The 27,682-nt window shown below is 41.8% G+C and overlaps 3 protein-coding genes across 4 annotated transcripts in view; 2 read left to right on the forward strand and 1 right to left on the reverse strand.

Moving 5' to 3' along the window:
- Nucleotides 1-4,200, forward strand: part of wfs1a (Wolfram syndrome 1a (wolframin)) — a 12,023-nt gene extending 7,823 nt beyond the window's left edge. For both annotated transcript variants that reach the window (XM_084080655.1, XM_084080656.1), the window contains exons 10-12: nt 1-224; nt 437-612; nt 808-4,200. The exon at nt 1-224 is cut by the window's left edge and continues 55 nt beyond it. In XM_084080655.1, coding sequence (XP_083936781.1) covers nt 1-224; nt 437-612; nt 808-1,987 — 1,580 coding nt within the window. In that variant the 3' untranslated portion in view covers nt 1,988-4,200. The remainder of the gene's footprint in view (nt 225-436; nt 613-807) is intronic.
- A 3,985-nt stretch (nt 4,201-8,185) lies between these two features.
- Nucleotides 8,186-17,153, reverse strand: LOC311054507 (serine/threonine-protein phosphatase 2A 55 kDa regulatory subunit B gamma isoform-like; the record flags this gene model as incomplete). Its single annotated transcript, XM_084070522.1, has 9 exons — nt 8,186-8,486; nt 8,870-8,961; nt 10,124-10,293; nt 12,099-12,263; nt 14,077-14,254; nt 14,945-15,057; nt 15,710-15,896; nt 16,401-16,498; nt 17,090-17,153. 9 exons carry the CDS (start codon nt 17,151-17,153, stop codon nt 8,186-8,188), a joined length of 1,368 nt encoding a protein of 455 aa, XP_083926648.1.
- Nucleotides 17,154-20,008: 2,855 nt separating this feature from the next.
- hpf1 (histone PARylation factor 1) lies at nt 20,009-26,400 on the forward strand. The gene is made up of 8 exons (XM_084042379.1): nt 20,009-20,084; nt 22,011-22,173; nt 22,397-22,583; nt 23,393-23,491; nt 23,932-24,082; nt 24,422-24,509; nt 25,223-25,395; nt 26,074-26,400. Exons 1-8 carry the CDS (start codon nt 20,046-20,048, stop codon nt 26,206-26,208), a joined length of 1,035 nt encoding a protein of 344 aa, XP_083898505.1. The 5' UTR covers nt 20,009-20,045; the 3' UTR covers nt 26,209-26,400.
- The last annotated feature ends 1,282 nt before the right edge of the window (nt 26,401-27,682 follow it).

A 27,682-nucleotide genomic window follows, 5' to 3' on the forward strand; every position in this document is an offset into this window, starting at 1 on the left:
TGGATGTGGAGCAGGCAGAGACCAACTTTGGCTGGAATCATTTGGAACAGTACCTCTATTTTCTCTTCTCCGTCTTCTTCGGCATTTTCTCCTTTCCTGTAGCGGACAAATCCTGGATCCCCTGTTCTGAGCTCTCCACTGTCACCATGTTCTTCACCGCTATCAGCTACATGAGCCTCAGCCCCATGGCTTCTACGTATGCAAGAAAAGCAATGATCATAGAGGTCAGAGCGCATGAACACTGGATGCAGTTTTAAGGGCTTGTTTATGTTTTGTAGCATAACCGAGTCCCAAACAACTGATCATGACTTTCATCAAACATCAGCTATTTTCAACTAAATATAATGAAGAATATTTGAAGTGAATACTTTGCTATCATGGACATGGTTGATTTTATGAAAACTCACACAATATAGTAATATCTTGTCAATTCCAGGTAGCGTCTTCTGTGTGTTCCCTGACCAGATTCCTGCCACAGAACACCATGAAAGGACTGAAAGTGCTTCGTTTACTGGGGTGCACATTCGCCACAGTGCCACTTGGGGAGTCAGTGGTACTGAAGCTCAGTCTGCCCTGCCTACTTTATATTTATCTCTTCTACCTGTTCTTCAGGTGAGCTGGTGATATCGTGAAACACTCTCATACTTCCACAAACAATACAATTCCAAATACAAAAAAATACAACAACTAGTAAACAGTATCTGAATGAGGGAACCCATTGCAAATTCACTTTCAGGTTTTAGGACTACAAACTATTATTAGCCCTCTATGATTAATTATCTCTGTCTACCCCACTCCTACCTTTAGAATGGCGAAGATGCGAGGATTCCATGGCACTTACTGCTTCCTGATTCCCTACCTGGTGTGCTTCATGTGGTGTGAGTTCTCAATGGTGCTCCTCCAGAACTCCTCCCCCTTGGGTCTCATCCGCACCTGTGTGGCCTACTTTCTCTTCCTGTTCGCTCTGCCTGTTCTTGCCTTTGGCCTGGCTGCCCTGTTCCTCATCCAGGTCATCAAGTGGTTCCTGGAGCTGGAGCTGACCAAGGTGATCGTGACTCTGGCTGTGTGCGCAATCCCTGTTACCTTGCGTCTCTGGACACGGTTCAGCATGTCCATCTTGGATGTGTTCGACTCTCTGAAGCAGAGTGGTCCCGTCAAAATCATCCTGTTCTGCATCTCCATGGTGATCTTGCTCTTTTCGCTGTATCTGTATAACTCGGAGGGGCTGAAGATTTACAACTCCACCCTGACCTGGAAGCAGTACGGCCAGCATTGTGGCCCGCCGGCCTGGCAGACCAAAGGCATGGCCCAGACGCAACTGTTCTGCAGTCACTTGGATGGACACAGAGTCACCTGGACTGGGCAGTTTAAGCATGTCCGCGTAGCTGAAACAGAGAATGGGGCTCAGTCACTCATCAAAATGCTGCCATTGTTCATGGCTGACTGGCTGCGCTGCCTGTATGGGGAGAAATATCCAAAATGCGAGCCAAGGAATACCCCAGTCGCGAACCTGACTTCCAATATTACTGCCAGCTCAATGCCAGATCCTGTTCCTTTGTCCGTTCTTCTACAGATGCAGGAGGAAGAAGAGCTGTGCCAACTCAAGGCTCTGGCCAAGCATACTTGCCACGTCAAGCGCTTCGACAGCTACCGTTTTGAAGTGACGGTCGGCATGATCCCGGATGTGGGGATAGCAGATCCAGGCTGCGATATAATGCTAATGGCCAGCCATGAGTTCATGCAGGTCCTGTTTAACTTGGACCCTGGGAATACGGTGGAGTTCAGCACCAAGCTGGGGGGACGTCTGGGGGCTAAGGCTCCAGCCTTTGAGCTTAAGGCTATGCACTGCCTGGACTGTGTATCTACACTTATGGGGGGTAGACAGGTAAAGATTGAAAAAGACTGGAGACAAACCACCGAGCGAGCATTTAAGTTTGCATTTGATTTCTTTTTTTCTCCCTTCCTCTCAGCAAGAATTGAGCAATAACAACAATAGCAGACAATACTAGGGAGACATAAAGATGAGAGCAGAACTACATAAAAGATGTAGTAATGTTTGTAACAACTACCACAAATCTTGTAGAGTTACGCTGAATTCACACCAGCAGTGTTGACACTTGTCCCCGACGTTAAAAGCAATAAACTGAGCATGTCCGAGGTGTCATAGTCTGTCACCGTGTGTCAATATGACTGCTATTGAGGTAAAACTTTGTGAAAAAAGGTCCTTTTGCGCACCTACTGGAGAAAAAATATATATTTTATTACTCTTTGGATACATTTGGAGTAAAATCGCTGTGCTGATTTGTTTATTTTTGGAACACAGTTATATGACGTGATCTAAGATTCCCTATGGGATTTCCAATAGAAAGTATTACTCAGTGATCCAGTGTGGTAGCGACCTCTAGCGGCAGTGATGTCAGACTTCGGTGCTCTATGTTCATACTGCAATATGTTTCTGTCCGTTTCAAGTGCCTTTGATTATGTGGCTAGTCCACGCCCGAGGGACGCCTATCGAGCTCTTTGCCAGGGCAGGGCGGCTGGCCTCACAGCACCGCAGCACTGGAGCTGTGAGTGCTGCAAAATGACACAATCTTTATAATCCTAATAAATAAGCATAAACAAACTGCTCCACAGGAACAATGTTCATGTAACTAGAGATTTGCTGAGAAATATATATTTTACATACACAGATTACCAACTAAAAAGAAAAACAATGTAGTATTTCCTGGTTTTAATGCAGGGTGAGAGAGGATGGCTGACGGGGAATAAATACGTACTCCCTGGTGGGTAGTGAAATGGGGAAGAGGGGGGGATTGATTAGTTGAGGTTTTCTAATTTTTTTTGCTGTGAAACGTCCCAACACTGGAAAAGCAGTGAGTCACTCGTCTCCACATACTTTGAAATTCAATGCTCAATCAGAACGTGCCAGTGTCATGCCGCTGCTTGTGTGAAATGGGTTAGGAACCAACCCTCACAACATATTTTGGATATTCAATAACGTTTTGTTATAATTGGCTTCAAAGGTTTATGGGCGAGACCTGTGTTGCAAAAACTACAATAACTCATGAATGCATCGTGTGATCAACCCGAAATTTGATTTACATTGAGGAGGCTTCCAACAAAAGTGTTTTGAGTTCTATCTGACAAGGGCACCACAAATTCAACAAGTTGAACCATAAGTGATAGAAATAAAGACATTTCTCAAAGATTCCAATGCAGATCGGGGGGTAACCACACTTAACTAATTTGTTTGCAGGAAGCCATTTTGTATGTTTCTTCTGAGATTATCTCTTCTATATATACATAGTAGCATTATGCTACTATGGTAATCTATATTTTTTGTTTACAACTTAATTTAACATGAATTGGTTCTAGATTAAGATAGATATTGCTGTAATGAGATTGCTGCTTTGTAACTGTTACACTAACAATTGTAGCCTTAATGTACTTATTGTACACGTAACTGGATGTATACTGTCTTGTGACTTTATTTGTGTTTGTGCACATGCACGTATGTGTGTGTGCGTGTGCGCACGGGCATGCGTGCGTGCGTGCGTGTGTGCGTGTGTGCGTGTGCGCGTGTGCGCATGTGTGCGTGTGTGTGTGAGAGAAAGATGAGAAATGTATCTGTTTACTGAATTTGCGTCATGCACATTACCCCATTTATTTTCAGACTTGTATTGGCCAAATTAGTGTGATTGTTTTACAGAATAACATTTAACTTTGGCTCTACATTTTCTGTCCTACCAGTTTTGTGGTCTTAATATTTGGTGACCATCATCCAACTGATTGTTTTCTTTAGGGTATGCTACAGTATAAAGGTTATTTAAAGCAGTGTTTCTCAAATAGGGGTATTTCGGGGTACTCCTAAGAGGACAATTTATCCCACATTCATAGAATCAGTTAAATCTGGAAACTAACATACATTTAAAAAATGTTGTATATGCCATATTCAATACAACGAATTGTCAATATACGCCAACCACCCACCAATAAAAAGGTTGCCAATTAGCTCGCTGTATCGTTTTCTTTTTACCTGCCCTGAGTTAGTTTTGAATATTAAAGCAAACTAAAGAAATGAAAATGAAAAATGTGTATGTGGACAGAAACACCAAAGATTCTTCAGCATCAGGTGTTTTGTGCTGGTGAAGGGGTACTCAGCAGTACATATATTGCAGCAGGGGTACAGTAATAGGTTTGAGATCCACTGAATTGTACTGAGAACCTGTAAGCCAAAAAGAAGTTAAAGAACTTATTATATGAGCATCATATAGGCTAGATGACAAGCACGTAGGCATTAGGATACTGGTCTCAGTTTCATAGTGTCCATTACATTTTCTCTGGTTGCAGCCATCTAGCCGTTCCAAAGACAAGCACTACCATCCGTAGCATCCCGCCAGTGTACTTACACAGTACGGCTGGATGCAAGTGTGTTGCCGTCTTTTCATATCCTGACTGAGTCCCCACAGCCAAATCTTTGGGATGAGTTTTCCTTTGAATTTATGAATGTATAGTTTATAGTAACTTGGAGGAGGACGGGTAGATCAATCAAAGCCATTTTAGAATCCATGTTAATTCCGTCGAAATAATGAGTAGCAATTTGTAAATTGTAAGCGTTGATCACCTTCTTGTTCTCATTCACTTTCATGCCGGCAGACATGCAGATTTCCTTTTCTTCAAGGGTGTGATGAATTTATACACAAATACAATTGCAACTGAAAATGCACTTAAAATGGCATACTGTACATAAAGTAGGAACAGTAGTGAGTTGTGGCCTTTTCTTATATAGGAGTGAGTACCATAATGTAGAGCCTGTATTGCCCGCTGTGAATTTTAGTGCTTTTAAGAAGAGCCCATGAGGATATGTGTTGGGATATGCAAGTGTATTTCAAAGTATTTCAATTTTGAGAGTTCCCTTCTGAAAGGTACGGATATAGCTGGTGTGTTTTTTCACATTGGTTCCACCGACATATCGTTAGCCTCTTACTGTAGCATAATTGCCCAAGTCATATTTTTAAGGTTTTCAGAAAAGAAAAATAGAAAAATCATCTGCCTAGATAGTCAACTAGATTCAAGGTCATGAGAAAAAAACGAATTTTGCCTAAGTCATGTGTATCTACCTATCAGAATGCTTGTTACATTCAAAAATAATTTCTGCCTAATTCAAAAAGTTAAATTACTTTAAATGAGTGATTTTGGAATGCAACAAGCATCCTGATAGGCTGAGGACATAGGCATAAGGCACAATGAAGCAGCAGTGTTAGGAGAGTATAGAGTTAGGCAGAAATGTCAATTTGACCAAAAACTTACTTAGGCAATTATGCTATGAGGCTAACAATAATCAATAATACTGTAGATTTTCTGAATAGACATACATTGCACTGCATTAAAGTAGGCATAATTCCTTTAGACTGGTATTACTGTGCGGTACTTGCGATAGCTTGAAGTTACAGGGGTGCGAAATAAAATAAATGGAGTAATACTAGTATGACAACAATGAAGTATGTCTGCTTTATTCATTTGTCTTCTTGTGAAACCAAATGTGAAAAAAGCATGGTAGGGATAGAGGAATATAGACAATGACAACATAAATGAATTCAATAAAACTTTTTTTTTTTCATGTTTCGTGTTATTTTATTAATACACATTCCTTTCATTCACCTCATTTGAGTAATCCATTTTTGTACGATTAGTCTTTTTTAAAGTATGATAGATATTACACGCTAGTAGCGTTGAATAATGGCAACATGCTGCTGCAGCTACTGCTGTGTTCATGAACAGACAATCTCTCTGATTGGTACATGGTGGTGGTAGAGGTGGTGGTTATGATGTGATGACAACTGACTTGTTCTAAAACTACTATCACCATTGGAGGACAGGGCCCTGGAAGCCTGGAAGTGGTACATGGCTATGGGAACCAGTTTCTTGTCATGCAGTTTATCTCATACGCTCTCCAGTCATTGGTTGATATCACAGCTTTATTGTTTTGCTGTGTTGAACATTCTGTTGAACCAGTCAGTGCCGGACTGTGTCTGCATTCAACAACACTCGACAGACAAGGAGGACAAAACGCAAAAGCATAGTAGAGGTGTCCACTACTGCCTGCAGTCTACTGTCTGTGAGCACCCAGTCACAAATAACTAGTGAAAAAGAGAGGAGAAAGAGCATAAGTGAAACATTATAACAAAGCTAACATGTGATTTCTTTTCTTGGGGTTTGAAGGTTACACAGTGAATTTTAAATTAACCATCTAACAGAATATGTGTCAATATTTAGAAACAGTGAAAAAGGGCCTTAATATGCATCTGCATTGATTCAATTAAGTCCACCTGCTACACAGATAATAAGAATGACATTTTCAATTCAACCAAGAGCCAAGGTCACTTGAATACAAAGCACTTCAATCAATGAGCTGTTAAGTATCTTCAAAATCCAGTTAAGACCAATAATCACTTTAATCACCTTAATGTTGTACATACTAAGAATCCTGGGCCACCCCTAGAGTAACATACAGCCATGGTGTATTATTCACAAAGAGAGCTTGTCATAATAAATTCACATGGCACAATGTTACAAAACTCGTTGTCAGCAAAGGACCTACAGTAGTCAACGCTTGAATTGACACCTCGTTCCACTTTCAACATACTAGACACAATGTGAATCAAAAACTTCACTGAATCAGTTTTCATGATCCCTTATGAAAACATACTGTAAGTCCATCATCCACTTTTCATAAGATCACTCAAAATGATCACTTACATATTCTGATGAAATTCTCTGCAAAATGTTTTATATCACGTAGCTCAGCATGTGCTAATGCAAATAATAGTTAAATCTTCATATAAATCACAAAGAATTTTTCAATTCCAGCACACTTAATACTCACACGTGTCAGCTATCATCATTTGTCATACAAGTACATTGTTGATGAGAAATAGGCCTAGACAAAGCAATAATGAAAAATAATCAATGATATTGGCCCTCTCTGCATTACAAAGAGCTGATTTGTGTGTAGCTCTCTCTTCTTTCTAGACTGCAATTCTGCCACACTGCCAGAAAGATAAGCGTATACATAAACTCTGGACCTAGTGTAGAGGTGGATGCTTTTCCATGCCAGCACAAGTAGATTAATAATAACGATTATGTAAATTTATATGTGCGGCTTGGCACATGATTTGTATATAATGAACAGATTTGATTGGCCTTTCTATAAATGAGTTCCCACTTGGACATATGGTCATACCACTTTGCTGTCAGGGATTAAAGTTAGTCATTGCTGTGTTGAATTGCTAATGATAAAAACATGGAATATTTACACTTAGCAGTAGGGATGTGTGGGTACATTTACAATACGTGTAGAAGCCTATGGGAAGCCCATGTTATGGAGTGGGAAAACTGCTGTTATGTGTTTTCATGACGGCCATTATTGCAAGGTCAGTGGTGCAAAGGTAATTTATGCGTGCATTCTCCCAAGAGCACGGCTCCACATGAGAGGTGTAGTTCAGATGCTGCTGTTGGCCTATAGTGGAAAAACAAAACCTTCTGAATGTTTTTTTGTGAACAGCTCCACTGAATGATCAGACGACTCTTAAAAAAAGAAAAGAAAAAACACTGTCTGGCAAAGTTACGGGCCAACAGAAACACAATCCGTCCAATCCACTCAGGTTGTTTAACAAGGACACATTTCAGCATTATACTGTATCATTTATCAAGCCTTCTTTGATGGTATCCACAACAAATTCTCCATTTTGTATTGGAGGCTGTCAAAGCACATCAGTGAGCTAAGCAATGCTGTGTGTTCAACAGCATTGCGACGTCGTGGATGGAGAGGTCTCTGTACAGACCCTACACACAGAGGCACTAATACAAGGATCCTCAAAACCCTGCATGTAGATTGGGACGAAAAGTGTGTCGCCATTGATGCATGACTACAAGAGCCAATCATTTATCTAAAACATGAAACAACATCACACACTCATATTTTGAGCTTCACGTCTTCAAATGTCAAATCATTTCAACAATCTTAAAGAATGCATCTCGCATCCAGTCAACGTGGCTTTATCGGTACGGCTTCCCCGAACACTCTTCCAAGCCTTCGGTATCTCCATCACACTCTTTGTGACAGATGGTAAAAGGCAGTGTGTGTGTGTGTGTGTTTCTGTCACTGTCGATATCCCCTTCTCTGTCACTGAGTCATTTGTGATTCAGGGTTGACGCGATCCTGGAATATGTACAGGTTGTTGGTGGCTGCTATGGCGATGATGTTCTCGGTTGGATGCCAAGCCATGTGCAGGATCTTCTTGGTGAAGTCCAGACTGTCCACACCCACATCACCACGACGCCGCTTGCCACCGGTGTAAACCCGCCGTGTGCGAAGCACGGCCCGCGGTTTGCTGCTCTCCCGCCACGCTTCCAGGGTCACGCCCCGCCCTGTCTCCCTGTCAAACATCCGGAAGAAGCTGTTGTACGCCCCCGTCATGATCACGCTGAGTAGAGGAGAGGAGAGGAGAGGAAAATGGGATGAAATAGATAGTGGAGAGAAAGAGGGATGAAATTGAAGGTGAGGGGATCGATTTGACATCTACAAAGCTTGTCTCCGGGATTGATTTAAACACTGCATGATGCAGATGAGAGGACTGAGTGACACACTGGGAGAGGAAACACTCACTCACTGTCTGTCTGTCTGTCTGTCTGTCTGTCTGTCTGTCTGTCTGTCTGTCTGTCTGTCTGTCTGTCTCTCTCTTTCGCTCTTGCACACACACACACGCACGCACGCACGCACGCACGCACGCACGCACGCACGCACGCACGCACGCACGCACACACACACACACACACACACACACTCTCTGTTTTCACGCCCACTTACCTATCTGAGCTGTTCCAAACGCACTCAAACTTGTCGAAGATGCAGTCATTCTCATAGAGAGAACACAGCTTACTCCTCAGATACTCATGGACCTGGAGATACAGTGAAAGACAGCAGGCAGCATCGTCATCTTTTTCCGGTTGATTCACTCCAGCCGAGGCCGGTATTAAACCAATTCACAGGTCAATTCACAGCTTTGCCCATATTACATATTTTTCAACTGTATGTATGTTTACATTTTCTCAATAATAATGTTGTCTAAACATCATTGTGCGGTTAATAAAATATTTGATGCATTGATGTCAAGTAGATTGTCAAGAATTAACCACACAATGCATGTTGGGGTTATCTCAATACACTGTGCAAGTTAATTTTCATACTATACTGAAAAGGATGGAATCCAATGGCTTCCTTGAAAATCAAACAAACCGCTGTATACCGTGAGTTGTAGTCTGTGACTGCTGGTATGGTCTACCATAGTGGTTCTCAACCTGTGGGCTCAACTGCAAGTGGGCCCCCAAATAATTGTCATATACACTAAGGTTTTACTGATAATATAGCCTGCCCCAGCGCGTCTGATATCTGGCATAGAGGGGCGGATTCAAAATCTCAGACGAAAACATCCATGGGCTCCCATTGGTTCACCAATCTGTGCACCCGCCCCCGCCCCACTCCGCACCCCTCCTCCTCCCCCAATGTGCAATTATCGATTGATTGATCATTAAAATAAACATGCTCTGAAAATGCACGCGGCCCACCCATCTGACCAATATCGGCTGCCGTGTTAAGTGGTCAGATGGGTGGGCCGCAAACACTTTAAAAAAAGTGGGCCCTGATCCAGAAAAGGTTGAGAACCACTGGTCTACCATACCAGCAAAGAGTCTATTCCATGTCATATGTCAAAAGTAAGTGTGCAGGTTGAAATTCTTCCCGTTACTTTCCAATATATCATTTCACTATGTAGGTCTGTGTGTATCACACTATATTGCCTCTCATAACAAGACTCTGTAGGTAACACAGCATCACTAATATAAATAACCACCTGTGTGATATGACTATGACATATGATTGTCAGGAAGGCCTTTAGTGATACTGTAGATAAATGGATCATTCAATACTGTAGGTCTGCATATGGCCTGGATGACATAACTGAGGTATTTAGGCCTAGAGGGTATACAAAATATAGGCAATAGAGCTAGACACCATTTACCAAGTAACACACATGACAGAAGTATAACCAATATGTCATCTGACCTGGTAAGTCTCCACAGGGCCTTTGTCCATGTGTAGGTCCCACACCTTGGCGGTGAGGTAGTCCCTGGTCAGTAGGTACCGTCCACTGTGGCTGAACTTGACATCCGAAACGGAGGAGATTATCTCTGAGAAGAAAGACCTGCTCCCTGGATCCTCAGGTTCCTCAAACACTGGACAAAGAGTCAGCATGAGTTTCTTATGTTTATGGTTCTGTGTCGACGTCCCCCCCCCCCCAGCTAAATAATATATATAGCTAGGAACCCATACAGGCCTGTAACTCTGAGAGTTGGGGGTGGTTTACCAGGCTAGGCGTTTGTGGCCTAATGCAAGAAACTGGGGGTCCTTGAAATGAAAGAACTTTGATAATCACTGACTTAAGAAAGTTTTACACTTATATCTGCCCAGAATTATTTTTGAATTAACCTGATGCACTCAATCAATGAAAAGGGGTGGAAAGTGTACTAGAATATCCTACTCAATGTGCATATGTTTTCTGCTTGTATTACTAGCAAAGCTACATCCCTAACTAATTTAAATGAATACAATGTTATTTTAACAAGTCTGTATTGTAGAGTATGTTAATGCAATATATTAGCACTGGTTGGAGGTAGTCTCCCTGCTCTTCCATTGAGAAATGTATACTCTGGTGTCGGGTAGGACACCTACTGGTTGCAAGTAGTACTGCCCCACTCGAGTGGGGGGTTTCCTCTTGAATGAGAAAATCCACATGAAAGTTACAGATTGCGGCTTTAAGTCAAAGATTACTTGCTGTTAAAACTCCAATAAAAATACAAAAGCAGCTATTTTGAAGACTATTTTGAGTAAGTAACAGATAGTTACAAAGAGTACTGTATGATCACATAGAAAGGGCCAATGTCGAAATCTGACTGTAGCCATTTCAGTGTGAATATGGCCTACCATCCATCCCTCTCCTGTCAAGAAGAGTGGTTTAAAGCTAACTTAAATAAATATGCTCTCTCCTGATTCGGCCATAACAGCATAACTGTAGGCTACTCTGTAATTATTGCCTTTACAAAAGTAGTTGAGTAGGACTACAATACTTAATCAAAAATAGTTATTTGTGAAAGTAGAGTTACTGATTGTAGTGATGGAAAAGCTTCTCAGTTACAATAACATGTTATTTGGCTGCTTTCCACCTCTGCCATTAGATTAATCAAGGCCTAACACTAACTGACAAGATATGCACAAATTGACCCAATTGGACCTGTGGGTCTATTTTTACACTCTCAGACTTAAAGCTGCAATCGTGAACGTTTTTAATGCATACAACATTATTTGAACCTCTACCTGTATCGTAGAGTATGTTATTACAATAAATCTAACATATCTTCAGTGGCTGGGGCTGGTCTCTCTGCTCTTTTCCATTGAGAAATGCATATCGGTTGGGTAGAACCACTACTGGTTGGCAAGGGGTATTGCATGAAGCTCAAAGCGTAATATCTCCCCTGTACAATCAGGCTTTCTGTCTTAGCTCAGCAGCAGAAATTCATCTTGGAGACCCTGTTTGCAGCTTTAGATTTTACTGTGTATGTACTGTACCGATCATAACTCTATTTACACGATTAACACAGGAACCTTTAGTCATTATTACTATGAAACCATGAGAGATAGTCAGATATACTGTGGTATCAGGTATACAATGCGCTCACATTTGCTGTGCTTTTATACTTTAGCTATTCAAAAATAGCAGATCTACAAGCTCATAGCGTGGCACAGAGTGCCACGCTATGAGCTTGTAGATCTGGTATTTTTGAAAAATCGTGAAAATGTGTGCAAATTTTAAGCGAACATTTTTAACTCAAATCTTTGCTTCTGAGGGTCCCTGGAACAATATTTTTGAGATTGGGGCCACGGCCCAAATAGATATCATTTTGGGGGTCCTTGACCGCTTTGTGAGAATTTACATAAACATCACGTAAGCACATATATATACTGTGGTATGCAATGCGCTCACATTTGGTGTGCTTGTCACACAGGGCGGAGGCTCTCATGTCACAGAGGCGCAGTGTGCCCTTGCTGCTGCTGTAGACAAACAGGTGGCAGTGGTGAGGGTGGAACTCTGCTGCCGTGATCACCTCCGTCAGGTCCTCCATGTTGGCAGGCTTGATGTCCACAATGTCTGGTTAGAACATCAATCAGGGACAATACATCACAGACAATGTGTACCGCGCACTACAGGGAGAGCTAACCCCACCCACCACTACCCTACCACCTGCTTCCGTCTCCTGTCTCTCCAGACAGTCTCTTCAGGCCCCAACCCATGCCCTCCACCCTGAGGATACTTACAGCATTGGTTCTCAAAGTGGGGTCCGGGGACCCCCAGGGGTCCTTGGGGGGTACCAAGGGGTCCCCAGCAAAAGTAGTTAATATAGCTTCACAATCATTTTAACCACTTTAACTATTATTTCACACTTTAGCTATTCAAAAATAGCAGATCTACAGGCTCATATTAGATCTGCTGAAAAATCTTGAAAATGTGTGCAAAGCCAACATTTTTCTCAAATCTTTGCTTCTGGGGGTCCCTGGAACAATAATTTTGAGGTGGGGGTCGACGGTCAAATACATATAATTTTGGGGGTCCTTGACATGAAAAAGCTTGAGAACCGCTGACTTACAGTGTATGGATTAAAGGAATGTGAAGAGACAGGTCCTGAGAGGAGAGTCATTCAGTAACGGGGGAGGTGCGGGGGCCTGGGCTGGCAGATATGGTGAAAAGCTATCGAGTTCAGTTGAAAAAACATCTGTTTTTCATTGCTTTAGGCAAAGATTTGACTGCTGTGCATGTTCCCCCAAGTTCACGCTCCACTCCTCCATCACGGCCAACCTCAGCCCCAAATACACACAGACACTCGGTTCCACTTTGTGTTTCTATTTGCAGTGGGCCCTCATGTGGTTTAGTAGAGAGTGAATTATTTAAACACTTCTCCGTAGATGTTTCGCTGATTTTCTAGGTCAGCCTCTATTTAAATGGGAAATAGCAGAGAGCACTCTACTTCCGAACCCCCTTTTTTTGGGGGGGGGGGGCAGATGTGAAACTATGAATACTGTAGTCTACATATGTTTGGGTTAAAGGTCAAACGTGACAGAGTAGTTGTCAGCAACCATTGATATTAAATTCTAACGGTCTGCCGTTGACTCCATGTACAGTACATGTCTACAGGGTATGTCTAAGCCACTGCATACGCTTTGTAAGCATTTACATAAACATCACGTAAGCAAATTCTACCTGAGTGAGTGTGTGTGTGTGTGTGTGTGTGTGTGTGTGTGTGTGTGTGTGTGTGTGTGTGTGTGTGTGTGTGTGTGTGTGTGTGTGTGTGTGTGTGTGTGTGTGTGTGTGTGTGTGTGTGTGTGTTTTTGCAGTCTTATTAAGGCCATGTGGACACTAAGGATTTCAGCCTGCCTGTGTTTGCATATTATGTCAATTTTGTTGTAATGGTTTTCTCAGAATTTTTTTAACATTTGCCTGGTAAAAAAAGGAAAAATATTGCTCCAATTAAGATAATTGGAGCCGAGGGATGAAACCCTCGGCTTTCCTCTACTTCTCGTGTACATCTCTTTTGATCCTTTTTAGTTCATTATGTGAAATAATATCAGAGACTTTTCTCAGTGATATTGCCATGTCAACATTAGACGTTGTGATGGCACAAATTCATCACATAAATATGATTAAACAACCCTGTAACATCAACAGCTTTAATCATCTTGAGAGATCTGGTAAATATCTTCTGGTAGATGGATACATTACTCATTAAAACCAGTATGGAGAAGGCAGAACAAAATCCATTCATAAGAGGCAGCTCCATGAGGCTGTAATGCAAACTGTCAGTGGCCTTTTGTATGAAGTGATAAGTCATCAATGGGTTAACTTAATAAATTACACTCTACTAAACCCCACTTAGCCACATTACATTCTACCAAAAAAGGAAGGATACTGAAGCTGCGGTCAGTGATGCCTAGGTGCCACATATTGATGCGGAGGTCGTCAGCAGACATGTATGTCTCGCCGTCGCTGTTGACTGAAATAGAGTTGACATGGTAGGTGTGGCCGTTGGAGAACACTCGTCTAGGCCGTACCTCCACCATCAGATCTGTGGGTCTCAATACTGGCACCTGAGATGAGAGCAAAAGAAGAAAAAAAGTATCAAGTCTGATTTTTATTTACAGTAGCTGCGCTTCAGTGACACGCTTGTAGATCGGCTATTTCCAGTGCACGACACGACACCTGCACACCACAACTAAGTATAACTCAGGTTTTAGTGTGTGTAACTCCCATACCTACTGGGAGGAATACAACAATGTGCGAACACAGCAGCAAGATTTGTGAACTGTTAAAGAACTGTAAAAGAAGGTTAGCCAATGGAATACAACCACCCTAAGGACTACTAACCATTGAGTGTCCCGAGTAGACCTCTAGACCTACTGCACATACAGTACTGTATAAACAGAGCTGTTACCTTTAAACGCATTTTAAATCAGAGGCTTTTTTTGTATGCTATTTAAATCGTTTTGTCTCAAAAATCTTTATACCCTGTAAATATAACATGTATATAACGAAGCAATGTGACTCTGTGCTCTGTTAACACGATGCTGTACCCCCTCCAACTTATACTATCCCCATTTGCAACTGGTTTTATTATATTTTGACACTTGCTTTGGCAATGTAAATGTATGTTTTCTCATGTCAATAAAGCTCCTTTGAATTTAATTGAATTTGAATTATAATTTGTCTGTCTGTCTGTCTGTCTGTCTGTCTGTCTGTCTGTCTGTCTGTCTGTCTGTCTGTCTGTCTGTCTGTCTTACCTGTAAAGAGGTAACAGTAGAGATATCCTTGATCCGTCCCTCTTCATCTTTTAGATTGTATCCCTCTGGTCTCTTGTCTCTCTCACTCACCTTCCACAACTTAATGGTCTTATCTGTGACACACAACATGGATGGTGGAGGTTAAGGCCCAGTTAAGGTTGATTAGACTGACAAGCAAACTAATACAAAATGACAGACAAGCTGTCAGGAAAGCACAAGCCAAGGAGAAGTAGGGTTGATTAGTAAAAATATATTTAAGACAGTGATAGATGGGAAACATCAAGGCAATTCAGAATTCCTTGTGTATGGTTGAAAACTGATATTGTTGGTCACGTTCATCATAATAGGCAAAGTATATCTTGATTGCCTACAAATAATAACTAATATTTTAGTAGTCAGACAGAAATATGATTAAAGTGCAGCAATTCCCCTTGAACAGTAACTAACTTTACCCCTCCTATAGGCGTAGCAAAATCATACTGCTAGCGGTTATAATAAGTAGAAGGATATAGCATTATATGTTAAGCATTGTCAATCATATCAACGTAAATATCAATAAACAAAAACATGACTATTCATGGCTGACCATTTGTCACATAAACTGGGAACACAGTTCTACCACTTCCAAAGCACAAGCTGGACCAAAAGATCCATGGCCTCTCGACTCTCGTTGCAAAATATCTACCCTCTTTGTGTTCCAGATACTAAAAGTGGAGTTGCAGTTTAATCCTCTGCTGAGTGCTTTAATTCGTTTTGCATTTGTACCATTGGTGGACAGAAGGAAGTGTGCTGCATTTTGCTGTGGCAGCCATCGGATCTTGTTGATCTTCTCCTCAATCTCCAGACTCTTCAGGTAGTCAAAGTCTGGCTCGTGACTCTGGAATGTACTGTAGACGTTATACTCCCCAGAGTCCCCTGTATCGATCCCCAGCTCCTCCAACTCCCCTTTGGACTGCAAGCAAACACAATGTTCAAATAAACTACTTTATAGGTATTCATGAAATGTAATTAAAGAATATGCATGCCACATAATTATTTCCTGAGACAAGTAGACATATTATAGACCAGTGGTTCTCAACCTTTTCAGGCCGTGACCCTCCAAAATAACCACATTTGAACTGGGGACCCTCCACCCTGACAAGCACTTGGAATGTAGGAGTTGAGCAGATCTATAAGCTCACAACGAGCTTGTAGATCGGCTATTTTGCTTCTTTCTTATATTATTTGACAATTTGGCCAGTTAGTTTGTTGATTACTTTTTATGCAGTGAATGTATTTTTCTTTGCTTTCTTTTCTCTTTTTTGGGTATTTAAAAGGTCTTAAAAGTCCTTAACTTGTCCCTTCAATGTCATCTGGGGACCCACAGGTTGAGAACAACTGTTATAGACTACGATAGAGACAATAACCTACAGCTGGCTGGAAAAGGTGCTGAACCTATCAACCCTCCATGACTGACCTCGGTTTCTCTCTGGAAGATGACCACTCTGCCCCCCTTGTCCCCGGTGGCCAGGAGGTCCCCTGTCTGGTTAAACTCCACCGTAGAGATGACATCAGCTGGGGGGGGGGGGGGGTCAAGACGAGAAAAGGGAAGGATGAAGAAGAGGAAGGAAAATCCACATTTGTGGTGAAAGATTTGCGGCATGGAGAAAGAAAGACAGAGATGAGAAAGTAGAGAAGGGGAAGAAAATTGGTATAAGGATAGAGAATGGAAAGACAATATGAAATGAAGTAAGGGGGGGGGGGTGGAAGAGAGATCAGTGGGGATCAATACAATGTATCTCTTTCAGTATCACCGGAATAACTCTTACTTGGCCCCTGACACAGATACAAAGGAATAGGAAAGGTAGGCCTAACTTACAACAATACAACCTTATCCTTATTTAACCTTTTTTTCTGGACCGAAGTCAAAATTCAAAGAATGACGTTCAGCAAACATTTTTTCAATCATTATTGATTTCAGTGTCAGATTTCCATAGAGAACAAACCGTATTGTAAATCACTGAACCTCACAACAGGATTTATCCATATCTTCAACCCAGGAGCCCAGAAATAACACATACTGTATATGGTCGAATGAATCACACCATCGTACCACTATGAAAACCCAAAGGCAGTGAGAGGGTGAAAATAGATGATCTGTCCTACCTTCGGTGACATAGTCTCGCAGGAAGCTGTGGTTGATTTTGGAGCTATCAGCGTCCTCGCCCATCTGAAGCTGAGTGAGGGTGACCCGCCAGCGCGCCCGTCCTGAAGGGAAGGGTCCAATCCGTGCTCTCTCTCCCTTCCCAGGATCCGCCCATGCTGCTGAGGCCTAGCGGAGCGGCCTGGAGCAAGGCATCCTGGGATACCAGCCGACCGGAAGGAAAGGTGCGGAGAGGAGAGAGGGATGGATGGATGGGTGGATGGATTGGGAGGAATTAGACAGGGTAACAGGACACCAGGATACAGGGAGAGGAGGTAGACAAGAGAGGAAAACAAGGACTGATGGAAGGAAAGGTTGGATGAGGCAATGTAAAGATGGCAGAGTATGGGGAGGGGGGGGGGGGACAGGGAGAGGTAGATAGATGGTAAAAGAAGAGAGGGGTGAATTAAGGCAAAGATGAGAGCGGACATTAGCCAGACCACCACATACAACATTCTGGCATGACCTCTGTTAAGCAATCACACAATCGGAAACACACACACACACACACACACACACACACACACACACACACACACACACACACACACACACACACACACACACACACACACACACACACACACACACACACACACACACACACACACACACACACACACACACACGACACGTGTGTGTGTGCAGGACCAAGTCAGCGTAGTCAAGTAAATCGCAGAGCCGAATAGCGTAGAAAAAAACAAGAGACCGGGCCACCGGGCCTTCATGTGCATCAGATGCCTATAAGGAGGAGAATTTTGTGCAGTGTGCACACGGAAACATTTACAGGACAGGATGAACGAGTGTGATAATAATCCACTGCAGCAATTCCCTTCCCGCTGTGTAGCTGCAGGAACAGTAGTAGCTGTTTCCAGGGTGTGGTAGTTCTCTCTGCCAAGCTTCCAGCTTCTTGCTCACACATACGCAGGCACACACACACACACACACACACACATTTGTTAGATGAATAGTCCTTGACAGGGAGCGTAGGAGAACACGATGTCTTGTCTCTGCTGCATGAGAGAGAGAGAGGAAGGCCTCACCAGCACACCTACCTGTACCAGTCTGCCTGCTCCTGTCGCTGTCTGTACCGGTTTGTACAGTACAGTATGTGTGTCCTCTACTGCGCTGAGACTGAGCAGACGCGTGCTTGACGAAGGCAGACAGAGGAGAGAGAGAGAGAGAGAGAGAGAGAGAGAGAGAGAGAGAGAGAGAGAGAGAGAGAGAGAGAGAGAGAGAGAGAGAGGAGGGGGGACAGAGGGACAGTAGATAGTGCAGGTTAGAGAAAGATAAGCCACAGGGGGAGAGAGAGAGAGAGAGAGAGAGAGAGAGAGAGACAGAGAGAGAGAATGAGAGATGGGGATAAAAAGGAGGATGGAGGCTTGTTGCCTGCTGATGCTATGGAAGTGGTCCTGTGCACAGCATCCTCTGTGTCATGGCAGCCTCCTCTTCCATCAGCCAATCGTGGCACCGGCTGTCAGTGGTGGCTCCACCCACTGCAGATGATGAGGAGAAAGAGGCCAGCAGAGGGCGAACTTAGACAGTGAGAACATTTAGAAGTTAGTGCTGAGGTGGAGCATAATCTAGTTACTTTGTGTGCAATTAAACGATTATATTAACCTTAACATTTGTTTAAAGGCAGGGCAAGTGATCATTGTTGATCAAAACAAAAGGTATTTTGTTAAAATGTTAAAGCTCTATATTCTAATAGTGTGTTTGTTCAGTAACAGAGGTCTCCCCATCTCTCCAGCTCTTTAATAAACTGAAAATACATATTCAGGTGAGTTGCCAATTTCAGCCAATCAGGACAGAATACCCATTAGTCCAGGGGTCTTCAACGTTTTCAGGCCAAGGACCCCCTAGCTGAGAGAGAGTTGAAGCAGGGACCCCCACTCTATATTGTATAAAATTGTGTTTCAGATTATTTTAATTTTTTACATAGTCTGCTCTTTTTTCCCTCTACACCTATAGCCTCTTTGCCAAAAATAGCCGATCTACAAGCTCTCAACGCCTCGCAGCACGAGGCGTTGAGAGCTTGTAGATCTGCTATTTTCGGCTAATGCTCCCCTCAGAAAAGGAATTCTAGGGTTCAAGTGGTTAATATAAAAACACTAAATCCTATCACACAAAGATTTTGCGGACCCCCTATAGTAGCTCTGAGGACCCCCTAGGGGTCCCGTACCCCCTGTCGAAGACCCCTGCATTAGTCAGCTTCAATGTTATAGTGTTCCAGTTCCAATTGTGTCTGCTGTCATTTTGTCTAATAATATATTAGGCTTATATAATATATCCCATGCTGTGAATTTAATATAGTCACAGCATGACATTCAATTTGGGGGCATAGGTATCCTTAACATTTTGTGCAAATAATTTAATGATTTGCTCAAATGTGTCCATGTGTCTCATGTATCAGATCAGGCCTATACAGGTATATGTTATAATATCAATCTAATTGCAAATTGGCACAAAGCAAATTACATTTCAGTTTTTATTAGTCTTGTGGGTATCAGGAGAACTGAACATATGAGAGAAATTGAAAGTGTGTGTGTGAGTGAGAGAGACAGATAAGTGATAGATAATACTGCTTTGCTGCCCATGCACACACTGGAGTTTTCTTTTGGACAAGCCATAACACCATTCAGATATACATCAGATTAAACGGCCCGCTGCATCAAAAATAAATAAATACAAATAAAATACGTTTTGTTTTGACCTAATCTCTCAAGACAGATTATGGTAACAGCAAAAACAAAGGGAGGGGGGGGGGGGGGTATTTATTTTTGGCTTTGACCCCCCTGTGCCAGGGGCTGCAATTACCACCTAGAGCCACTGGTGGTCAGTGATGTCCTTATGTATGCGACACATTTTGCTCTTCCGGCCGGCAGAAGAAGACGCTGACGGACAGACAAGAGGAAGAATATGACAGGGCGCGCGAAAAGAAAATCAAAATCTATCCAGGTAACGTTACTTTAAAGCACTTTCTACACAGATATACGTCTTTTATACGGCTTTATCGCTCGCGGTCTGTTGTGTTGGTGCAAAGCTCATGTGTAACGAACGCTGTGGAAGTAACAGTTTCTGTGTGCTGAGTGGTTAAGAGAACAACATGGCAGCAACACTGTTAACACAGCTGCCGCAGCTGCTTCTCTGATCCTACCGTTACGAGTTCTTTCATTTGTTTTACTAGTATTACACTTACACACACTGATGTCACACTAGCCTTGCATCAAAACTATCATAGATGTATTTTTTTTAATCGATTTTAACATTTACATATCTATGATCGTCTTGGGCTTTACCCCCCAATTGTCACTGAACATCCTCCCGTAAAGTCCGTATTTCTCCGAACACGTACAAATGGAAAAAATATAAGGTGCTTACCAGGTAGCCCTGAATGTTAACTCAGCATTCGGAATCTTTGTGCACTGTATTAGTCCGTATTTTTCAATAGATATGTGTTTTAATCCCGTCTATGCCTGAACGCCGTTTCCCCCCCTCGTTTACTTCCTGTTTACATTGAGTGCAATTCCCGCTTTCACCGGATGCGCTCCGCCACTACCGCCCATTGAGGAATACAGGGAACTTCCGACAGAATCTGACACAGACGTGATTAAAACACAGACCTATTGAAAAATACGGACTAATGCAGTGCACATTGGTTTCAAATGTCGAGTTAACATCAGGTGCTACATGGTCAGCGGTGTATATGTTTTGTTTGTACTAATACGGAGAATTACGGGCTTTCCGCGCGCATGTCCAGTGACAATTGGGGGGTAAAGCCCAAGACTATCACAGATATGAAAGTAAAAGTCAGACTCGCTAAAATACATCTATGATAGATAGATCCATGGCTAAATGTCACATAATGTACTTACTTACTCACAGCGTGGATACTGTAGTTATGAAGACCATGTGTCCTTTGTGTATCATTTAACATGCTATAGGGATCCTTATGTGTCATACAAAGGAGTGAAACGTGTCATGACTCATAAGGGTAGATATACAATGCTTATATACACCCCTGTGTACGACAGTGCCGCTCGCCGAAAATAGTCGATCTACAAGCCCACAACGCCTTGCGGTTGCGACGTGTTTTGTAGATTTGGACCTGAAAATGTCCAACTGCTTTATTGTGACAAAAATATCCAACATTAAGCTGAAGCATAACAGCATAAGTAGCCATTTATTAATGACTGAGTTGTTTTGTTTGGCGTGAATGACATGTCATTTTATTTATGCCTTGCTTTTAACCAACATGAAGTCCATGATAGTCCACTTGTACTGTACTAACAACTTGGTTTCACGAAAACACATTTGTTATGTTTGTCGAATAATAACAAGTATAGTAAATTAGTAACTCATGCTGCTTTATATTAAATTTCAGTGTTTTAATAAAGCATCATGCTTTGTGAGCTGTTTAATAAACCATTTTTCAATGCAAAACACAAGCAGTGCATGTTTCATAACTTCAAAGAAAACTTAAGAATCCAGGGTAGTAAGTACAGAACATGAACAACATTGACCTTTTTATAATAACTCAAATACACATAACATTCAAACACAACTCTAGTTTGATCAGGGCCAAAATAGCCATTCATTAAAGATTTTTAGCAAAACACTCGAGCAGTAAACACATTCATCTGTCCTGACACTTTCTGCAGACTTATTTAGGCCATGCTACTTTCTTTCCCTCTTTAAACTTGCCATTAAAAGGCATACCTGATGATCAGTGTGTCAATCTGTGTTTTGCAATCTAAGTTTAAACCTTTCTCAGCCCTTTACACTCCCTTGTCTCCTGCAAACACCCATTACTGGTCATATGGATTTTAGTGGCTAAGTTAATTCACAATGATCGAGCCTTTTCACTCTTCATATGTTGTTCAGGAGTCAAAGAAACCCTGTCTGGATGGACCTGCAGAAGCATCTTTGGCTGAGGTGGATTCGGACCTACGCGAGGAGATCGCACAACTATACAAGCTTCAAATGCCAGAGGATCTCTATCATTTCTGGGAATTCTGCAAAGAGCTTTGTCCAGATAACCCCAGGGGTATGCTCTTGTCACTCAACCATCTAAAGTAGTGTTCATCGCAATGTGGATACTAGTGCACAGCACGCAGCTGTTTTCTACTCCGTTTTATCTATTCAAACTAAATGGCCTCTTTGAGGATATTAAAGTTTTCATCTCTCCACTCATGTCAGTGATTTACCAGCCAAAGAAAGGTGTGAAAAGTAGAAGGCTATGTAACTTATGCACCGTTATGTTTTTGTAGATGCGCTGATGAACACACTGGGTTTGCGGTTAGTCGGTCCATTTGATATTTTGGCAGGAGCTCACAAAAGCTCCCAGAACCCTCAGCCCAACTACCACCTGCACTGGAGGTACTTCTACGACCCGCCGGAGTTCCAGACCATACTACAGGGCAATGTGGAGACCGAGCATCACATGGGCTATTATAGGTATGGAAAACACAACTTGTACTCTGACTGTTTTGCCAAGATGTTTAAATTATCAAGGACTTACTCAAATGAACTAAGCTTGCACACTTCTCTTCATCTGCAACCTTCATTAACGGGGAATTTCACTTTAAAAAAAATCTTGAGACATTCTCACATCTACTGGGGCTTTTATGTGCACCCAGACAGTTTTCATGTTGCTTGAGTCTACATTTAGATAATATGAAAATAATATGAAATTCATTTGAGCACACCACCCCATCCTATATCAGCCCATTCAACATCTTCTATTCTAATGAATGTCTCGACCTACATTATTCTGACTTTGGACAGATGTTTTGCACCTTTGATATGGGTGTCCTTTACAACTGAATTAAGTTAAGTAAACTAAGTTAAATAAGTAGAAAACTGTAACCACTAAATATGTAATCACTTTAACACTCAAAGCTAACTAATTTATAATACTACTGGTTATAGAACAGTCAATGGACTGGCACTGATTGTTATCGTTTATTAGTCACCTTTATAGCAAGGTATAACTTTTAAGGATTGTGCAATCGTCGAATGAGCAACCTGAGTGTGGGTCCTGCAACTTTGCACCACCGTTACAAGTTATACGTTTTTAAAAAGGTGACTAATCAGCGATAAAAAATATGTAAAATACAATACCAATTGGTATTATTGAAGGGGAGAAATAATTGACTGAAATTATTACTGAACTTTTTGTGGGGAGTTTATTATGTGATATGACTTTGTATAGCATGAGTTCTAATTGTTTTCTTCCTGAAATCCATTGTTACTACTTACTACAGAGACACTCCAGACGCTCTTCCTTCATTCGTGGGTGAAAATGAAGCCAAGAAAGGCTGCACTATAACACAGATGGGAGACAATATATTTGCTGCAGTCCAGTGAGTAAATTATATAAATAAATACATTATGGATTCAGATACAGCTTTTGTAGATGGGCTACTGATGAAAGTAGTACACAGTATAATGTGTTTGGCCCCATTTGGGGCCAATTTCTTGGAAGTACCTCCACTTTTGTCCTTTTCCCACATACATATCTCTTGTATTTTAATAAAGGAAGTCAACGGGGGTCGGATCGGGCTGACACACCATGCCCAAATTTAAATGTCATACGTCATAGATGCATGATAAGGCGTCTGATGTCATTGACTGGCCACATGCAGTCTGACATCCACATGGGAGACTTGCCATTATAAAGCCTGTCTTGTTTACAAGAGTTAAATCAACACACAGAGGACGATTGTACAATGTAATAAGTGCTCTTTTTGTCTCATTCATATTATCTTACTTAATATGTCATTGTTTACTCTATCTCCAACAGGCTGTACTTGTTAAGGAAGAGGAAAGAGAGAGGCAGGACCACAGGAGGAGAAGATTTGGGGAGCTTGGAGGCTAAATTAAAAAGCAGGGTGGAGGATCTGGGCTTCAGTCTAGAGCAAAAGACCAAAGTCATGAAGCAAAGGGACAAAAAGGTAGATTTTACCAAGGAACAACATGTCCGTTCCAGGCCTCCCATATGGTAGATGCTCATTGTTCACCAAACATCTGCCTTTTGGAACGTGGACATGCTTCTTAACCATATGGGGTGTCTGGGTGGATCAGTGGGCCAAGGGCACATGTTCTCAAATTACTATTATTATTTTGATTATGTCTCAGGACCACAATTCATACTCTGATGCAACAGAGAAAGGAAAACAAGTAGTGGTTGGATGCAGTTGGGAGTCATCTTTTTACTGTATGTCATTTCAATTTGGCAAAAGTGTAGCTTCCAGTTCACACTGACCAGCTGGGGATCTTGTGTCACACCTCAGGTTAACACAAAGACGTTCCATGCTGCCGGCATCGTTGTGCCTGTAGACAAAAATGATGTGGGATATCGAGAGCTACCAGAAACAGATGGTGAGACCTAACCCCTGGTGTTCGTTTTGGTGTCTCTGCTACTTCTCATCTAAAGTTCTTTCTTTTGTCATGTGTAATTGTCTTCTGGATGTTTCTGTTGCTTTAACATTTTACTTTGAAAGGAAATATGATATGATGTTAACCTCTGTAAAATATGTAAAATACGCCTGTGTCATTTTAGTTGCTATATATCGCTGTTGTCGGGCATAAACCTCCTATCTCCATATTCTAACTTTTTGTATTTTACTTACAAAAGCATCAAAAATAGCAGATCTCGAGCTTGTAGATCTGAAAAGTAACAGTTTTGGACAGTTTCCACTTGACAAGATATAGCAACATAATTATTTTTTCTTTTTTTGTTTTTTCAGAAAACATGAAGGATTTAGAACACGTTTTTAGAATCGGCCTCAGGTCTAAATGGGTTAATACAGGCAATGTTAATGCACTTTGAAGAATTCTTGTAATAACGTATAAAGTCACCAGTATACGTAGCGTTTGATTGTATGACAGCAGGCTAGGCATTCAAATTTGTGACTTGTGACTATTTTCTATCTATGACAGAATGTGATGTTTTAGCTGTATACACATAATTTACAGCACTGCACAATTGCCATAACATCAGTTAATCTTTTTAAGACTATAATGTGCTGTAATATCTGACAATTAAGCTACTGAAGTTTCAAACATGTTCCTTTCTTGCCCTGCTTGTCTAGCTGGTCTCAAGAGGATCTGCAAGGCCATTGCTGAAGCACGAAATGATGAGGAGCGGATGAAGGCCTTCGGACCCCTACAGGAAATAATAACTTTTGTTCAATTTGCCAATGACGAGTGTGACTATGGCATGGGTTATGAGCTAGGAATAGACCTCTTCTGCTACGGCTCCCACGTATGTCAAAAAAATCAAAAATGCACACACATTCACAGGTTAAGATGCATTGTGCCCATGGCGTTTCTCTCACTACACTGGCACAGATACAGTTATGCACAATATATTATACAATTACTATACTATTGCTCACATGAATCCTAGCATCTCTTTTCTCAGAATGTCATGATAGGAGATCTACAAGCTCACAACGCATGGTGTTGTGAGCTTGTACATCAACAATTTTCAGCAAGAGAGCTGGTGTAGAGGGGAAAAAGGAGGGGACCATACACAGACCCTTGGGGTCAATGAAGTATTTACTGTGTAGGCCTGTTAAAGTGGTTTAAGACTCACATCTCATCAGATTGTTCTCAACAGTCTCATACTGAAGACAGACAGTACTGTCTCACAGGGAAGAAAATGTCTTTAATGTAGAGTCTCTTTGTGGGGAGCGCTGCATAATTACAGCGTTCACACTGTTCAATTTCAACTGGGGACCTGTTGCATGTCCTACTTTTCCACTCTCTGCTCTCATTTTACTTAATGGTACTAAATGAAAATAAAACTATTTAAAAAATAATATTCGATAGAACAATCATTAAGAAGATAAGGGACAGTTGCAGCCCTAAAAAACAGAAACAAATATTTAAAAATGCTACTTGCTTATTCAATCAGTTTTTCCCCTCCTGTTCTCCATAGTACTTCTACAAGGTGATCAGACAGCTGCTGCCCATGGCATACAGTTTGTTGAAAAGGCACCTGTTTGGGGAAATCCTGGAAGCTCATCTCTCCAGCCGCTCTCATGACAACTTGGATCAACTCTCTGCCCAGTGAAAGTACCAAGAAGTAAATTGTAATTGTAGTTCTCATAAGCTCTTTCCAAACGTGTGTTGTTTTTTGTTTTTTTTTACTTTCATGTTTCTTGGTGCTCTCGCCGCTGCTGTTATAAATTGGTACCAACAGAGTTACGTCCCGTCCCGTTTGTGAAAGTTTCATGTTTAATAAAGTATTAATTTTATATTTTTACATATCTTTTTCATTTGTGTCTTTGGAGAAATTCATTATGCCACTGCTATAATCTTCAATTATTATTACACCTGAGATTATTTTGGTGTAGTTCAGACAAAATGTGCCTCTATATGTACATGAGTTAAGACACTGAGGATACTGGGTCATCTACCTTACAATTGGAATCTACAGTCATGCGCGAGAACGGTTGTACGTCTGTAAGTTGCATCAGTGTTGCCAGACTTGCGCGCGAGCACCAAGCAACCAGCTTCATGCAAAAGCACCGCGCTGCGCATGCGTCGACGCACTTTCCCTAACCAATTACATGCCACTTCACGCTTACAACTCCTGGACATGGCAACCCCGCCCCCCATCCAAATACTGTCTGTCTGACTCTCTGGGAGGGTTGAACGCAGCGAACGCCGTCTCGCTGGGCTGAGCGGGCTGCTTCATCAATCTGTGCCGCACATTCTGGTCCTGCAAGAGCCTGTGTGAATACATAGATAGATGAACGGGTGAAATGTGTCCGTCTCTCAGTTTGCTTTCGTTTTCGTTTTGCGTCTCGAAACACTGTTGCTCTCGCTTTTGGTTTGCGTGTCGAAAACGTCTACAGCCTACTACACGAGAGTCTCGCGCCAGCGACTAGACGGAAGGGTCGCGTAGCGACCCGCACCTCTAGTTTTCTTTACATTTATTTGAAATATGCATTCATGTTTTTGTGTGTGTGTGTGTAAATGCAGATTTTGAGGGGCATGTTTTGTGTAATCTGTAAACATGCTTTTGAAGACAGAAACATTGTGACTTTTACTTATCACACACGGCACAGTGTTGTACTGTATACTATAATGTTGTACAGCTCAGTAAAGATAGAGGGCAGTGTTGAATGTCATAAATCATCAGCACCATTATCTCTTGAACCCATTCTGTGAGGGATGAATGTGTCACTGTAGCCATCTCAAATACACAGAGGGATAAAGGCGGCTATTAACCTTTCTCAGGGAACCATCATTTATAGTGGCTGCAGCGGTTGTGGTCAGAAAATTTCAGAAAGAAATTAGAGGGTAGCAAAAAAAATGACCACTTAAAAATAATGGCAGATCTACAAGCTCACAATGCGTCCTGATGGGATGTGTTGTGAGCTTGTAGATCTGTCTTTGCTATTTAAAAAAAATACAACATGTTTTTTTTTATGTTTACCTATAATGACGTCTAAATAGGGACGCCAGGTTGAAAGTGGTTCATCAATGTATGTCGAAGGATCAGAACACGTCTATAATGTCTGTATCATGTCACATGTAGA

Source organism: Gymnoscopelus microlampas, assembly GCF_963454915.1.
Source record: "Gymnoscopelus microlampas genome assembly, chromosome: 2".
Lineage (NCBI taxonomy): Eukaryota > Metazoa > Chordata > Actinopteri > Myctophiformes > Myctophidae > Gymnoscopelus > Gymnoscopelus microlampas.